Source organism: Larimichthys crocea, chromosome XV, assembly GCF_000972845.2.
Source record: "Larimichthys crocea isolate SSNF chromosome XV, L_crocea_2.0, whole genome shotgun sequence".
Taxonomy (NCBI): Eukaryota; Metazoa; Chordata; class Actinopteri; family Sciaenidae; genus Larimichthys; species Larimichthys crocea.
Window position 1 is genome coordinate 17,041,104 of NC_040025.1, and position 17,643 is coordinate 17,058,746.

The window sequence follows — 17,643 nt, forward strand, 5'->3', positions numbered from 1 at the left end:
TTATTGGCTGTCAGGCTGTGGGCATTCAGTCAGAGAGAGAGACAGCTTCCAGAAGACCACCTAGACACAGAGGGAAGAAAAGATTAATTTATATTAGGTACACTTATACAATCCATTACAACAACTCTACCATAAATCAATCAACTTTTATGAAGCCTATGTTTGTTGACACTTTAATTTAACTATATGTTTACTATTGAGACTGTAGTAGTGTTAAATTGGAATATTATACTGAGATGTGTTCCTAATATCATGGCCCTCTCATGTATTTAAATGGGGTGGCCAAAAGTCTTTTTTTTCCAAAGCTGGCAACTCAAATTGTCCAAAAAGCACAAAGACATCACTAATGTGGGTCTAACTGAATTAATCAGTACTATCTAATATATCTACCTAAATGCATTTTTCAGTTCCACTAGCCCAAAACAAAACAACAAAACAGGATATCAAACCAAAATAAAACAGATTTTGGTTCCTTCTCCAGGAATTACAGCAGTAGAAGGGAGACCTATTGACACTTGAGCACACCAGACCCTTACTGATGCCATTACTGATGCCACTGACGTGACACATCACCTGCTCTCGTTGCTGTAACAGGGACCACAGGTAGGTAAGGAAAGTGACGCACCTCTTGCTTATTTTTCCATTTTGTCATCTTAAATAGCACATAAAGTTGATTTCATTATTTCCTGTGAGCTGGTATCTGTTGGACATCTTGTGAAATGTTTCTGTATTGTTCTTGTTGTTCTTTTAGTGTATATTTACACTAGTTCACTCCTCAGTGTTATCAAGTCATGATGACAATGTATGATGGAGAATCTCAACAAGAACTCCTCCTTGTTGAGACTGAACTGTACAAGTGTATCTAATGTAATGGCTGGTCAGTGTATGTTTAAATAATACCTCCCTGACAGTGTCAGCAAAAACTGAAACGTTACACACTTCGTAAAAGCAGAATTTATGGCAGAGCTGTTGGATTTGAATACATAATAAAGTGGCTGGTTGGTGTGTAAGAATTATTCTGGCAGTTTAAGTCACCTAATTATCAAACATGGAGCATCAAACTGTTATTATTTATTTCCTCTGCATCAGACTGCTGCATACACAAATAAATAAACACAAATAAATAAATAAGCATCTGGTAACCTACTCCCTGTCTTTTGTTGTAATGTAATCTGTACTCTAACAAACCATTTACTGTCGGTATATGTTGTTTCTTTTCCTTATTTCAGCTACAATAAAGTTATTATTATTATTATTACTTTGGTGTTCTGTCATGTCATCTAGGAACTGAAGTTGTTTTTGTTTGTTTTTGTTTGAGGTTTAAAAAATGTCTGGAGGAGTTTAAATGGAGTTCAAGGTGTTTCTTGTGACTGCTTTGTGTTTGACTGCATTGACTTCATCTCAGCACAGTGAGTAAAACCAGTGAGATAAACAAACCTGTTTGTATAAAATATGTGTTTAGTAAATTTAAAATTGTGTTTGACTGAAATATTCAGCTGCTTGTGAGAGGGCAGCAGACTACAGAGTTAGACTAAGATGATCATTTCCAGGTCTGTGAGAAACATTTCTCATAAAGCAGAGCTCGTCAGGAGAGTCATGATGTCAAACTGACTAAAGTTACTAACTTTTACACTTTTACTCACAGAAACCTTCAACATATCTTCAATTTGTCCTTGAGTAGTTGAGCAGTAAAAGCTAATATACTTGCTCTTCCTTTTACTGGAGTAATACTGTGATTTGTAAATAATGCTGATAATGAAATAAATGAGTTTATTAGCCACTAAACACGCCTTTACTCAGTTTAATAAACTCAGTAGTTTTGTTTTTACACCTTTACTTGGCCTGGTGACGTTAGCTCATGGTGGCTAATGTTAGCACGTTAGCTATAGCCTACAGAGCTAAGTGAGCTGACTTTGTAGCTCCACTTGTGTTACTGTCACGTTTTATTTTTTATTATGTAATGCTAATTAACAAATATTTTAATATTTTTTAGGACAAAAGTCAACAAACTACCCAAACATGCTCCTGACATGCTCACCTCTTGGCTAGCTGCCGTTAGCCTCCCGCAATGCTATCTCTGATTGAAGACACCTGAAACATAATTTATCCTAATTAATTTGTATCATTAACACTGTGGAAGTGCTTTACTTTGTTATTGGCTGTCAGGCTGTGGGAGACTCAAAACATTTTATATATTATGTGAAGCGTGTCTGTACTCTTATTTGGTTTCTATGGAAGCCTCAATGGTGAAACATTCATACATTTGATTTTCTCAGTTTTCTCTTGATAATGAGTTCATTTAAGTTTTTCATTCATTTTGTCATTTTGTTGAAATAACAAACGTTGTCATACAAAATGATATTTTATCATTGCAGTTGCAACGTTCTCCTGCTCCTCTGACTTTGCTACACTGAATGATGTTTCCTGCAATGATTAATATATTAAACCTGGGTCTTCAACCTTTTTCAGCCCAAGGTCCCCTCAGACGAGAGACATTTTAAGCCTGGCCTATAATAACTTTTATATTTACTTAATTCACCTTTTATTTCACCTTGTTAATCTATTTATATGCTGGGTTATTAGCTATATATGTATCTGATTGATAAAACGTTCACGCATAATGGAATAATTTATAAATAATATATACATAGTAATAGCTTTTGCCAAAAGTAGCTTATTATTGCAATTAAATGCTTGCAGTTTGCTCATTATCATTTTTATTATATTTTTTAATTCTCGCAAATTATTTTGGTGAAAATTATTATGACGGCGGATCCCCTGCAGTACCTCTGCGGACCCCCTAGGGATTGGTTGAAGACTCCTGTATTAGACTATCCTTTTGTTTTCTCGGCATCTCAAAATAATTATGGCATATCACATTTGTTATTTCGACATAATGACATAAGCAACTTGAGATCTTGAGAAAACTAATTAAATGAACTTGTTATCACAAGAACATGGAGAAAATAAAATGTATGGATGTATGACCACTTAGGGCTTCCATAGTTTCTGCTACATCCACCCACTTATTCATCTTAAACTGAAATATTCATATTCCTTGTTTTGTCTCACCAACAGTGTAGAAACAAAGATTAAAAAAATTACAATGATACAAGCAGAAAATCCTCACATTTAAGAAACTGAAGCTGGAGAAATGTTGTATAACAGATTTAAACTCTTAATCAGTTAGTCAAGTAATTGTGGACAAATTTTCTTTTGATTTACTCATTGATTAATTGACCAGTTAAGAATAATCTTAACAGGATGACATTTCATTTGTGTCTGTCTGTGAGGTTGTGGACAGCGGCCCCTCGTCGCCCCTCCAGGTGTGTCTCGTATAGTGGGGGGCCAGGAGGCTCCTGAGGGGGCGTGGCCATGGCAGGTCAGCATCCAGATCTTGTCCAGGCATCACTGCGGCGGGACAATCATCAGCAGCCGCTGGGTGCTCACTGCCGCACACTGTTTCTACAAATACATGTGAGTTTAACTTACACACCTTACTGATGTAACTGACCTGCATCCAGTCACAGTAGGTGTATAACTCACAAGACAAAATAATGTAAACACATTATGGAGAACGTGCACATCTGAAGAATCTGAAGAGAAATAGTCTTGAAGGTCATGACAGCTAGACAAATATACAATGAGCAGCGCTTGCAACGTAAAGCAACAGGGATTTACCATCAGCGACACGCTGGGTCCCTCATGTCTGTAAGTCTGGGTCATCACGTGTAAAGAAAACACTAATTTGAATCCTGTTAAACAGAAGACCAACACAATCAAGCAAAAGCTGTGATTGGTTATGTGATCGATACAAGGTATCAGGTATCTAAAAGGGCTATTTGTTGTTTTCTAGGTTGTGAAGATGAATAAAACTTGTGTTCAGTGTAATCATAGATATAAACTGGGTTGTAAAACACACATCACCTGTAACAAATTGCACAGTTGCAGCTTTGGTTACCTTGGAGATTATACAACCATGAATTTAGACTGAGAAGTGCTGCTGTGATCCAGCCTAGTTTGACCTGGTGTTGTAGCTTTGGTGATGTATTTATTTATTTATTTTATCCAGAAGTGTTTATGCTTCTCTCATAAATGAGAGAACTGGTTCTCAAACTGTACTAGAATACTTGAAGAAAACACTTAAATATATATTTAGAATGATTTAAAAACATATTATACCGACAGATTACTACAATATTTGAGTGAAAAGAAACTATGAAATCGCTATTTTAAAATAAGTTCATTACATTTACAGGAAATATTAGGTAGAAAAGTGTGAATTAGGAGTACCTCTTTTACACCAAATTAGATCTGATTCTTTTTTTTATCATTAAAGTTTTTAATCAGTTGTTTTGATATTCACATCACACATTTCCATGAACAGACATATACAGTACTTATATATACACTAAAAAAAATGAAACGTTTACTTTAATTTTGGAGCACTTGGTCCAAAAGAACAATACATAAACATTTTACGAGATGTCCATCATACTTTACATGTACAAAACAGACACAGGAAATAATGAAATCAACTTTATGTGCTATTTAAGATGGCAACATGGAAAATAACTGGGAAGCAAATGGAAAAAGGTGCGTCACTGGGAGACAGTGGACAAAAGCAGTCAGTGTCAATTATTCTGTTTCGTGTCCAGCAGGGTCAACAGAAGCTATTTTCGTGTGGCGGCAGGACTTCGCGTGTTATCTGCTCCAGGAAATCAGGCCCAGTTCCGCTCCATCCATAACATCATAATGCACAAGGACTACGATGACGTCACGTCTGAAAACGATGTGACACTCTTGCTCCTCAGCTCTCCCTTCAAATTCAATGACCACATCCAGCCTGTCTGCGCTCCTCACAATGTGACTCATGAGTCAAACCTCAACTTCAATCATTGTTTCATCACTGGATGGGGGAGCAAGTATTACAAAGGTTGGTATAAACACTAACTTTCATGTTGAAGTGCACTTGAGTAAGACACCGAATCTCTGCCAGCTTCTCAGACTGACTCACTGGGGAGAGAGATTGTGCCATTTTACAACAAGACATAATAACCATTACACTGAAATGAATCTTCTTTTAAAAGAGATTTAATGTTGCACTTTCTGCTCCAAACACCATTTATTAATGATTCAGTAACATTTAAAAGCTGTGAGCTTGACGGCTTATTTTCTCTAACGCTTTATTAACAACCTGCCAGCATTTACAGAGTTTCTACTTGTTGCAAGTTTGCAATTACAAATATATTTGATAGTTATAGATATATAGATATATAAAAAGTGCTCATCTTTCTATGACACTGTGGTGGCATCTGCTATATACTATTCAGTTGTCTGCTGGGCGAGGGGGACAGAAAAAGACTCAACAAACTGGTCAAGAGGTTCAGCTCTGTCCTGGACTGACTCCAAGTGGGGGAGAGGAGGATGTTAGCAAAGCTGACATCCATCATGAACAACTCCTCTCACCTCCTGCATGAGACTGTGGGGGCCTTAAACAGCTCCTTCAGCGACAGACTGATACTCCCACCATGTAAGAAGGAGATCTACCACAAGTCCTTCATTCAAACAGCTGTCAGACTCTTTAACACCAGCATGACTTCATGACTTTCTTTATATATTTCTTATTTAGGACTAATTTCTTATCCACCTTGTGTTTATGAGCTGCTATGACAAGTGAATCTTCCTGGTGTGGGATCTCTGTAACGTCAGTCACACGGCAATATATACAGTTAGCTAAAGCTCTGTGTCTCTTTTTATTTGACCATTTCTATTTTATTTCATTTTAATCAGTGTTATTCTCTAAGGTAAGAATTTACTAAGTCTCCCTATTTAACACATAGAAGCAGTATACAAACATTTATTGATTAACACACTATAATGTAGTTATAAGCAGATATACAATGTGTTTGAGTGTTATTAATGTACATTATCTGTCAACTCTAAAATCTATGAACACGAGCCGCACCAGTCTATACTTCTGGGTCATTTATGGCTCACAGGAGGAATTTTAAATGTTGACAGATACATTAATAAGCACTTCTGTCTGCTTACAACTACATCATCACTATCATTTATTAAATGTTTATAAACTGATTATAAATACTAAATATGGGTGGTTAAATTAGTGCTGCCTGTGTTTTTGCACTCATGTAGCTTATAACTCTGCAAAGTCTTAATGCATGTGTTATTGACCATTCATAAAGGTATTAGTGACTATAAGTTTGCATATGTATTGTAGGCAGTCTGATGAACAGATTGCAGGAAGCTGAGGTTGAGCTCATCGACAGGAGAACATGTAACCTGGTCGACTGGTACGACGGCATCATCACTGAGAACATGATCTGTGCAGGACTGGACAGTGGGGCGGCAGATACCTGTCAGGTGACTCTTTGAGGTTTTTAAACTCACAGCAGGCTGCAGATTTTAATATGACGTGACTAAGTTTGTTTGTGTGTGTCTTAGGGTGACAGTGGCGGCCCACTGCAGTGTTACAGCGAGGAAGAGGAGAGGTTTTATCTGGTCGGAGTGACAAGCTTCGGCTCTGAGTGTGGACGTCCTCAGAGTCCGGGGGTGTATGCCAGAGCCAGCTGGTTTGCAGACTGGCTGCAGACAAGTCAGACGCCATCAGTGTCTCCAGCACACAGACTGAACATAAAACTGATCTCAGCTCTGCTCGGTGCTGCTCTGATGCTGCTCTGAAACATCCAGACAATCTGTCAGCAATAAATATCACTGCTATACAGACTGTTTGAATTTTTCCTACACATGAAGCCATCTGGATGAAATGTTCTGCTAACTCATGATGATTCATTTTTAGTTTTAACAGGTACGTAAGTACATAATACAATGATGCAGGACTGTTCATGTCAGCAACAGAACAATATAAAGTATGTATAAAAGAGAATATAACATTAGATTGGTGAGATGAAAGACATTTAAATATTACAAAATGAGTTACTAAAAGTAAATATATTAATAAACTAGTAAAAGTTATTTGTAAGAGTGAGATCATTAAAACGTGAGCTCAGATTAATTCAGAAAACTGAAATGATGATGAGATAAAAAAATAATCTGTTTGTGAATAAAGTATAGTATAAAGTATAAAATAAAGAAAAATAACAACATGTTCATTCAATCTGCCAAACAACAACTTTTTTAGGTGTCTACAAATTAGAGATTAAAAAAGTATTTAACAAGATTTGTCAATCAAAGACACTTGCAACGTCACCGTATGAACACAACATCATCCTACTATCAGCATGTTCCTCTTATACCAGGAATTTGACTTGTTATTGATGCATAACAAACATTAAGTAAAAGTATAAGAAAGTTAACAAGAGCTAAGTATAAAAAATATAAACAATAAACCATTATAAACTTCATTATTCCAAGGTGAAAACACACAAAATATATCCTAATACAAAGACAAACTCTCACAATATAATATGATGTGTCCTAATACAAAGACAAACTCTCACAATATAATATGATGTGTGAACATCTCATATCACACCGTACACAAAGTTGTAGCTTATACTTTCATTCTTTGGATTTTATTCAATAACTGAGTGAATGTAGGACCAACAGAGAAGATAAAGGTGGAATAAATACTCATGGTACACCTTATTTGATGCACCTATTAAGTTTTACACTCAATCTACTTCTTTATTTTATGTCTTCTATTTATATATTTTCCTTATTTCTTTATTCTTTGTGATTAATATTGTTTGATCCTTATATACAATCCTATCTGTTTGATATGCATGAATTGATTTTTCTATATGGATGACAGTGACCATTTAATTGATTTAATATAATTATTTACTGTGTGAATGATTCTCTGTGGCTCAGTAAAAAATATTTGAAAACAAGATGTGAATAATCGTAGGAACTTCTGAGTATCAGGTCGCTGTGGTCAGAATTTACATAAACTGGGCCGTGACGACATCACAGAGGGAGAGAACCTTCATGATTTCTAATGAAGTAGTTAGACTGACACCTGGTGGAGGGAAGAGTTTATTTTTGCTTTAATGCAGCAGCTGATTTCCTGAAGCTTCCAGAAAAAAGAAGAAACGGCACAAGAAATTCTGACAAAGGATTTTTTTTTATTTGACATGAAACACATCCAATGACAGTGTGACAGTGTTTTTGTCAAGTAAGACATGTTGTTAGAAGTTATCGCACCATTGACTAGTTCAGAATGTCTTTGCTGCAGCTCGACAATGCATAGTGAACAGACAGTCGTTGAGGTATACATTGTGGGCCCTTGAGTTTTATTGTTTTTGTGTGTGAAAGATCCAAATTTCATTACCTCACATGTACATTTACATTTTGTGCTTAGAATAACTTTGGAGGTTTGAAATGCACGCCATTCCTCACAACACGACAACTTGAAAAAAGGCTGAAATAAATATCAAGAATGGAGATGACGGATATGTCATGTTGCATTGTCTGTGTTGAGTTGCCTGTTTTCATCAGCTGATGAAAACTGGTGATGGCGCACAATTTTAAGAACCGAGCAGTTGGAAAAACGTTGGCATGGAAAAAGAATGACTTATTTTCACACAAAAAGGGCATCCAGGAAGAAACTTTCATTGTAATGACATTGGAGGACTAAAGTCTGTCAACTTTCCCTTATTGAATAGCACCAATGTCTATTGAAAAAGGCTTGAAGGCCAACATGAAATTATAAAACTTTATTAAAACTTGTGAAACAGTAGCAACAAAGCAATTATCACACAGTAGCTCAAGAAGCTTCGCTTTGTTTATGAGTAACTCTTAATTTGCCCCAGATACTGGCTCGCATAGACATCCTCAGTGTCCGTCACTGAATGAAAAGTGGTTTACTGATGTGTTTGTACTGTACAGTATGTCAAGCTGCTTCGAAATCAAACCAGCTGTTTGCAGAAGTTGTGCAGTTTTTTTTTGTTTTAAAGAAACAAGATTACATCAGGAAAATATTGATGAAACCCCTATAAAATATATTTCCAATTTTGAATGGAAAGAAGTAAAATACAGTGGAGGCGACATTAAAAATTAAAACAAGAAAAAAAAAAAAGGTTCAATATTTCGGGATTCATTTCTTACAAAAGACAAACCTTGTTGCACCAGAAAAGCCAAATATCACTGTTAAACTGGACACACTCTCACACACACACTCACTCGCTCATAGACACACACACTGACATAAAATGATATTGGGAAAGTGCACATCGTTCCTGCCAAAATAATCTGAAACCTTTTTGTTTTTTTCTCTTTTGCAATGTGATAAATTAACAATGCAGAAAAATGCTGTCAAGTATGAAAGATCAGTCAAGTTTTTATCGACAAAGTATCCATGTACACATTAACACCAGTAATACAGTATTTGACCTCTAGAATACAGTATACAGACAACATCCTCACCCTCATTTATTACCTCCATTTTTAAAATCACGGGTTGGTTACTGATTGCTGTTCATTCCTAATCTAATTCTAATTTTTTTCAGTGTTGCAGACATTCAGAGAGAATTGGCTTAAATGGAAATGATGAAATGAGAAAGGCATGACTGCAAACATCTTCACAAAAGAACAAGACACCCCCCTCCTTCCTCTAAAAAAAATAATGTGATACGATGTGTGTGTTTTGAGTTTAAGCCTGATTCCACGTGTGAAAACTCAGATTGTTATTTAAACACACTAACAGCACAGCTAGAAATGAGGGGTTAAGCATAAAGTACTGACGTTCCACAGGTTTAGTAAGGCAAAGTTCTGTCCTCATTCTTGATATCTTGTTTTTTTTTGAAGCAGTCCGTGATGGTGCAGTAAAAAGGCACTGACCTGCCTTCTGATGATCTACATTTATCTAATCCACTGTGCCGCTAACATTAAATGAAGCTCTAACAAGAGAAATTACACACAGACAGAAAGCTAGCAGCTCACTTCAGTTCAAACCAGGAAAAATCTCAACTCAAGGTCCACTTACTCACTTCTCGGGAGCTTTCAATTGAATTGCACAGTCCTCATCAGCCGACGAGTTCCCTCGGTTGCACAAGTTCAAACTTTCCACTATTCAGGGCAGTTTTGTGACTTTGAGAAGTCAAACTTCATCAGCTAATGAAGCTCTGCACCTTCAGTTAATTACATTTTTTTTTGTCAGATCTAACCCAGATTGTGCAGCTACATTCTTTCACAGCGCTGACCATCCGATTTTCTGAAACATAATGACTCAGCGATCTTTGGAAATCCCCCAAAAATCGTTTAACAACACCAGACGACTTTTCTAACCACCGGTTTGAAAAAAATATTTTTTCTGCTGCACAATAAAAAAAAAAAAAGATTCTTACTTTTTAATATTTTCATGCAATATTTTGCTTAGGAAACGAGTCATTTCAGGCTCACTGGGATAGAAAATACAATCAGAACTTGAGCTGCAGGTTAAAAACATTTTTTATGGTGCAGTAGAACGAGTATGTATGTTGTTGAAAGATTTTAAGGGGACCTCGGGTGTTTATTTTTTCAGAGGAAATGATGGATGCTTAGCGCTGTGGCTTGAATGTAATCCTAATGCATCATGTATCATACACGATGAGAGGCACAAACTGGGGATGAGTTCTGCCTAAATATTCAGCGTACGCACTGCTGAACCAACCAATTCACTGCTATGTGACTCCTTGGCTTGCTTTTTTTTACCGTTCTTTTTGTTGCATTTGACATTGACAGCACTCCAAATTAGCATGCACACCTAAACACCAGGTATAGCTTCAACTCTTCTTCTGAAAATTGGTGCTTTTATATAAAAAAAAATGTATTAGTACTTCACAATCATAAGAACTATCTAACAGACCAACTCCTACTCACACCGAAATCTGAATCTGTGTTTCTGCCCATCAGAGATCATCTTTAATTATCCAGGTTTGTATGTTTATGAATCGCGTCTTTCTTTTCCCACACCAACAAATAATTCAAGTGACATTTTGAATTGTGTGAACGCCGACAGCACGTCTGCTGGCATTAGAGGTGAAAGCCACTGTGCACCTGGTAGGAAGGTAATACGTCAGGACCACCCCTGTGGGCTGCACTAGCTGGTGGCATTTTTAATACTGATGTGGATTTGCTCTTGCAAAAGCAGCAAACACGTTTGTTTGTGTTGTGTTGTGTGGATGTTGTGTGGTGTGTCCCCTTGAGGCAGGTGAGACAAGAAGCGGACTCAGAGGTGCGAGGACTTAAAGTGCAAGAGGGGAAAGTTCCAGCTCCTCTCAGCAGTTCCAGTGCACCATCCTGCCTTCACGGATGGAGGAGGGTTAAAAAAATAATAATAATAAAAAAAATAAAAGCACACAAAGATGAATGGTTCATGATAAAAACCAAGGAATGGAAGGAGGGGAGGATTTCTTTCTTTGATTACAGTATGTAATTGAAAAATGTCTTTAGAAAAACATGACTTATGAGGGAGAAGAGGGATGCACAGAGAGGATGAAGATCAGATTTCCTTCAGTTGACAGATGGATCTACTTTCATGAGAAGAGAAGATATCCTTCCCCCTCAGAAGAAATCTAAGTGAACCTGGACTGCAGCGATTGAGTAGGTGGAAGCCAAAGAAGGATCAGTTTCTGAGAGGGAAGCACGTTCTTCATTACAGTACTGGTACTGTACTTGCATTCCCACACTGTTTGGTGTTTTCAATGTGTGTCTGAGGATTAACATTGGGGTCGCTACTGAACGCACCCCAAGTCCCTCTCGTTCGTCTCAGAGCCTGGCTCAGTTTTCTGCATTTTCATCAGTTGGCAAAGAGCGATCACATGTTGTAGGCCACGTAGATGGGGTCCAGTTGGTCGGCCAGGAAGGAGTCTCGCAGGTGCATCCTCTGCTTCTCTCCCCTGGAGTTGATGGGAATCACCCCGGGGTCCACGATGACCACCACCCCGACGATGAGGTGGTGCTCCTCCAGGACCACGTTGGTGACGAGGGGCACCAGGTCCAAGGCCTCCTGCTCCGAGCCGCTCAGCTCCGCCACCACCACCAGCAGGTTGGTCCATGTAAACACGGCACTGAGGAGCAAATAGAGGCATGGGCAGAGTTCAGTCGCGTGTTTTCTGTGTTACCATGTGACTGCACGTCATTCTCAGTCAAGAAAATAACCAGCACTAACTGAAGAAGCTCACCTCTCTGCGATGCTGCGATGGGCACGGGACACAGACGTCTCGATGTCAATGGGGTGATAGCGTAATCCCCTCAGTTCCAACGTTTCATCAAGGGAACCCACCACAAACAAGGCATCGTGACGATCTGTAGCCGGAAAGAGCAAAACAATTACTACTATATAGTTTTATAATTTATAGCTACTGACTTAACTAGGTTTGGGCAATATGCTGTGCTACGTATTCCTTTAATATCATAACAGAACTACTTTGTAACAACAGTGAATTTTGTTAAATATTTCATTCACTTTATCCAAAACAGACATTTGGTGTCAGATTATTTTATTCATGTATAATTTTCCAATAGATTTTTTCACAAATCACTTCTCCCTCTATGAAACAGAGTAAGGTGCTGTATGAACATATGTGTGAATGGGTAAATGAGATATGTAGTGTAAAAGTGCCATGAGTGGTTGGAAGTGCCAAAAGGCAGGCATGAACTGCATGAACTAGACTTTTTTTTTCAAACGGCCTCTCACCTCCGCTTGCATCCAGTAGCTCAGTCCTCTTGATGAAGCCCAGGTAACCTGTCCTGGCCCACAGAGTGTGGGGCTCCCCAAAGCTGAGTCTGGTGTTGAAATGATCAGCCTGCAGGCTCTCCTCCCCATAGATGGTGTAGTAGCCACTGGCGCTGTGAGAGCTGCTCACCCAGATCTTCACAAAGACAAAAGAAAAAGCATCATCACTTAGTGCTCCCCTTTGCTTTTTTTTTTGCATCCGTGTACGTGAAACCACCAAATACTCAAAACCCACCTCCCCAAGATGTGAATCTCCCAGTGGGCCTCTGGTCTCCGGGTTAACTATGATGACCCTCACTCCTGGAAGGATCTTAAAGGAGAACATACAAAGAGAGTTTAGCTTTATGGATAGTACAACCACTTCTATTGCCTCTCTGGGTCTGCATGTGCATCAGACCCACAAGTCTTTTTAGTCAATAATCAATACTTACAGTGCCTGACTCCATGAGGGGAAGACTCTGTGGCGCTCCTCGTTCAACCAGCCTCACCCTGAGAGAAACACACAAAAAGACGTCAATCATTCGGTTCAAGCTGACCGATGCAGAATTATTTGTTCTCTATTCAGATAATGAGTTTCCGGTCTTACCTGTCGTGGCGCAGAGACTTCATGTCAACATAGACGGTGGAGGGGTCTGGTCCAGAAGTGCCCTGAGGACAGAGAAGAAAAGAAAGACCATCAAGAGGTTATTATCATTTAGTAATATGTAAGCTTGAGATGAAAACACATTTCTGTAGAGTAGAATAAAGAAAAATGCACGTGGTCGGTGTGTGCAGTAAAGTGCAGAGTGAGCCACGTGTGAAACAAACCTGCAGGCAGATGGCCAGGTTGACCCTGGAGCCAAAGGCGGTGCTGACGGCACGCGGTGACAGGCCGAGATCTTTGAAGAGCTTGGAGAAGGACTGCGTGAGGGCGAGGCGAGGACGCTCCTCTGCTATCACCACACAGCTCCGCACGCACGACAGATTCAGACCTCGCGCCTAGACGGACACGGACACAAACACACACATACACACGTAAAGGTTATTCACACGTTTAACATTTCAGTGTAGACTAAGCTTGACACAGACATGAACTTCTGCATTTTATCCAAAGTGCTTTGAAATACAAAATAATCTCAAGAACCAGATTTATGACTTTAGATGAACTTCCTCATGCTGTTAACACTTACAAGGCATTTTCTCTGTGTGTAATCTATGTGTCAGGTGACCTTTTTTTGATTTCCATTACATACAGGTGTGTAAAAACATGTTTCATTCTGTTGAGTGACTACATTTAACATGGATTCTTGGTTATTTACTGTATTTGCTGACAATAATTGGAGCACCCTGGTGGTCAAAGGGGTTAGGGGGAATCTAATCAGCCTACAGACTTTGGTTGCTTTGGTTCTCTATCAGTCTCTCCCCTTATCCTGTCATCTCTCTACTATCACCTTACTAATGAAGTGCCCCAAAATTAATAAAAGCAATCACTTAAATGCTGAATGTTTATTAGTTTACTTCACAGCAGATAAGATTCCTTTGCAACCATTTTTTCACTGTGATACCGTTACTGAAACTGATCATTTCACATGTGGCAGACTTATTTTGGGTGTGTTTGGGTGTGATTCTGACCTTCAGCATCTCCGTCTGGGTGCCCAGGCCTTTGGTGCAGAGCTCCATGACAGAGTAGGAGCAGAATGTGTCTCTGATTTTGTACTGACTGAGCGTGCTCAGCCACACAGGCAGCGAGCCTTCCAGCTCCAGAGGAGGGATAAGGATGGACTGGTGACCTGAGTAAACACTGGACCCAAAAAACACACTTGTTACAGCAACAATACTACATTTACAGGATGTTGTATGAAATATTATATTCACTCTGTGTGTGTGTGTGTGTGTGGGGGGGGGGGGGGGTGGGGGGGGGGGGGGGGGAGTGGGGAGGGGGAGGGGGAGGAGAGGGGGTTACCTGGAGAGGCACCACAGGACAAAGCCCAGGCCACAGTACGGGTCCAGGCAGATGGCTATTTGGCGTGAGGAGTAGAGCTCACACTGCAGCTTAATGGAGCGGCACAGAGTACTGACTGCAGCATGAGACATCTGACGAGAAACAGACAAACTCTTAAAAAATGCTGTAAACTGTCATCAAACCTACTTTCCCCACCTTTAATTAAACAATAAACATAACTTGTTTTGAGCATTTACCTTGACCCTCACCCTGCAAACACGTTTTGAAGATAAATGTACTCTGCTTTGGACTACTACTTATAATAAAATAATGATGTGGGTTTTTTTTGTTTGTTTGTTTTTTTCAAAAAAAATAAAGATAAATTAAAATATTTAAAGTTCCATTTACTCCTTAGCCCTCATTGAAAAATCATCGTCTTCCCTGAAAAGACTATTCAAGTTTTCACATCACACTTCTGTAAATCCCTGAAAAGACTATTCAAGTTTTCACATCACACTTCTGTAAACTGCAAATTGTCCCCCAACATCCCAGATGTTAATAAGAGCAAAGCCAGTAAACAAGAAGGTCTCCTAGATGACTTCCTAACTGTGTCCACGTAAAGCAGCATCTCATGACGTCCAAACTAATGTATTAAACCCAACTAATTTCAGATAAATCCTTTGTTGCAAATTGTATTGATTGATGGGGTGACGTCATAGTCTCTTGTCTCCTTTTCTCAGAAAAAGTAAAGTCCTGCCCTCCCACATGATTTCAGTAAAATCATGCTCATATGTACGCACATCTTAAACAAAAATTTACGTGCATGTGTATCCTCCTGCACAGTAACATAATACGTTTTTCAGCAGGGGGGACAATATGTCCCTTTGGATAAAGTATCTAATTATTTACCTTGACTCCAGTCAACATGCCTGTGGTGGACACACTGAAGTCCAGGTAGGCCAGCATCTCAGCCGTAGGGGGCTTATAAATGTGCGGTGGCCGCTTTCTGGGAAGATCATCTGGGAGAAGATGGAAGTGGTTATTTTTTTACTGAACAAAATAAATCACACACTTTCACTGTCTTACTGTTGTTTGCTATTAGGAATGCAACCAGCTAATAGTTTGGTGTTTTTGTTGAGTGGGAAGATGTAAATGTGTCATTTCACTGCTATACATTTATTTTCAACTCCTACATAAAAAGCAGAACCACTGTGTACTATTACTTTAAGAAATGGTCTCCAGAGAGCAGCTCGTGTTCAATGTTAGACTAAGACAAACAGGACACCTTGTGGCCAGAAGGGGAACACATTTTTGCCAGTCTCAAATTTCAAGGCAGTAAAGCAACCCAATGCCAGAAGACAGTGGTAATGCTGCTAACCTGTATCGATGATGGTGGGCCACGTCTTGATGTTGACACTGGCAGCAGCCTCCCTGGACCTGAGGATCCTCATGAGAGGCTGAGTGGTGAGGATGCAGGCTGCTTTGCTCACCTGCAACACCCAACAAACATACAAACAAGTTCATTAAAGGACACAAACTGCCATGCTTTAACAGCAACATAAGGTAAAAATTCTCCATTTTAGGTGTTACTAAAAAAAAATGCATTTAATTACTTCTATACTTTATTGATCCCCAAGGGGGAAATTCAAATGTATTTGCTGCCCTCCAGTGAAATCAGTTATAGGGGTCAACAGAAGAACTACTTCACTGAATCTGGGTGGGATTTAGCACCTTGCTTTAGGGCATGGCAGTAATTATAACAGGTTGTGCGTAAAAAGCAACAATAAGGCTCAAATTCCTTTTGATGAGTATGAGACATATTTTACGCTTGGACATGATCAAATATTGACAAATTGAAGCTATGTTATCATGTTTGGTAACAAACTTCTCCGGCTTCAGTAAAAACTAAAATATGCTTAGAGGTGTGAAGTGAAAGTAAAAATGTTCTGTCTGCATTGGTAAACATGTGGTCTAAATGCAAAGATAGCCTCTGTACTACTTGTTATACTTGAATAACTGTACAATAATAAGAACATGATAAATTATGTTTTGGTAATGCTCGATTAAAAAAACTCAGATGTATGTAACAGAGCCACCATTAATCAGAAGAAAACAGTTTTGATTGTCACAACGCAGTCTCAGTGGTGTGCACTCACGTCGATGATCATGCGGACAGTGGGGAGAGTAGCAGCCAGGTTTTGTGGGTGTGGCGGCCTCACTGTCACAGGGATGACCCCCGCATAGAGGCAGCCATAGAAGGCAGCTATCAGGTCAATACCTGTAGAAATAACAGACAGACAGGGACCTCATTAAACATTTTTTCTACTGTATGTAAAAAAAAAAACACAGAATAGATAGATGTCTACAATGAAGAGGATGTGTGTGTGTGTGTGTGTGTGTGTGTGTGTGTGTGTTTACCTGGGGGATAAAGTAGCACCACATTGTCTCCTGTGTTGAGGCCTCCTCTCTCCATGAGGGTAGCTGTGATTTTCTCTGCTCTCTTGTGCAGCTGAGCACAAGTAGCTGTGCACACTGCCACCCCCTACAGCAAGACAAGAGGAAGTACAGCTGAACTCACACCCAACAAAATGGATCACCATTCGTACCGTAACCAAAGGGAGACGAAAGATAGTTCTTAATATGAGCTGATACCTCACATTTATTGGGCAAGCGTGTGTGTGTGTTAAACCTACCTTGGCATTGAGCAGCACATATAGGACATGGTCTGGGTCGGTTTGAGCTCTCCACTGCAGAGCTTCAGACAAGAACTGGTGCTGGTAAAGAGAGCGTGTCATCACAAACGTTAATGGTGGACTGACTGAGTGCGTATATCGCAGAATAAAAAGAAAACACTAAGCTGTGTGACAAACAATAATCCATTTAAGATGATCAACACATAAAAGCTAGCCTAAGAACAGTCAAACATAGTCGCACTTCGTTTATCATCCAACCAACAACCATAAATTAATGTTCCTCTCAACGATAACATATATATTTGTTCATCAAACAGACTGCATACACA

The 17,643-nt window shown here is 39.1% G+C and overlaps 2 protein-coding genes across 4 annotated transcripts in view; one reads left to right on the plus strand and one right to left on the minus strand.

The window, feature by feature from the left end:
- The first annotated feature begins 510 nt into the window (after positions 1-510).
- Positions 511-6,747, plus strand: LOC104932980 (transmembrane protease serine 12). Of its 2 annotated transcripts, none has more exons than XM_010748345.3 (6): positions 511-603; positions 1,319-1,409; positions 3,294-3,477; positions 4,662-4,936; positions 6,242-6,384; positions 6,466-6,747. In XM_010748345.3, the coding sequence occupies exons 2-6, from the start codon at positions 1,346-1,348 to the stop codon at positions 6,700-6,702; spliced, it is 903 nt and encodes a 300-aa protein (XP_010746647.1). In that variant the 5' UTR covers positions 511-603; positions 1,319-1,345; the 3' UTR covers positions 6,703-6,747. The 2 variants fall into 2 exon arrangements, with proteins under 2 accessions (XP_010746647.1, XP_010746631.1); XM_010748329.3 differs by having other exon boundaries at positions 513-603; positions 4,659-4,936.
- A 2,176-nt stretch (positions 6,748-8,923) lies between these two features.
- Positions 8,924-17,643, minus strand: part of dip2ba (disco-interacting protein 2 homolog Ba) — a 40,634-nt gene continuing 31,914 nt past the window's right edge. The window contains exons 26-39 of one of the 2 annotated variants that reach the window (XM_010748355.3): positions 17,315-17,395; positions 17,040-17,163; positions 16,778-16,899; positions 16,000-16,111; positions 15,531-15,640; positions 14,643-14,773; positions 14,312-14,480; positions 13,508-13,678; positions 13,287-13,348; positions 13,132-13,189; positions 12,936-13,010; positions 12,662-12,836; positions 12,147-12,270; positions 8,924-12,032 (exon numbers count right to left, since the gene is read on the minus strand). In XM_010748355.3, coding sequence (XP_010746657.2) covers positions 11,780-12,032; positions 12,147-12,270; positions 12,662-12,836; positions 12,936-13,010; positions 13,132-13,189; positions 13,287-13,348; positions 13,508-13,678; positions 14,312-14,480; positions 14,643-14,773; positions 15,531-15,640; positions 16,000-16,111; positions 16,778-16,899; positions 17,040-17,163; positions 17,315-17,395 — 1,767 coding nt within the window. In that variant the 3' untranslated portion in view covers positions 8,924-11,779. The remainder of the gene's footprint in view (positions 12,033-12,146; positions 12,271-12,661; positions 12,837-12,935; positions 13,011-13,131; positions 13,190-13,286; positions 13,349-13,507; positions 13,679-14,311; positions 14,481-14,642; positions 14,774-15,530; positions 15,641-15,999; positions 16,112-16,777; positions 16,900-17,039; positions 17,164-17,314; positions 17,396-17,643) is intronic. The other variant, XM_010748363.3, reaches the window with a different exon arrangement.

Excerpts from the sequence above, each read along its gene's own strand:
- LOC104932980 (XM_010748329.3), top strand. The coding sequence starts at position 1,346 with ATGGAGTTCAAGGTGTTTCTTGTGACTGCTTTGTGTTTGACTGCATTG. Across the intron at positions 4,937-6,241 it reads GGGGAGCAAGTATTACAAAG|GCAGTCTGATGAACAGATTG; the intron begins GTTGGTATAAAC and ends TATGTATTGTAG. Across the intron at positions 6,385-6,465 it reads GGGCGGCAGATACCTGTCAG|GGTGACAGTGGCGGCCCACT; the intron begins GTGACTCTTTGA and ends TGTGTGTCTTAG.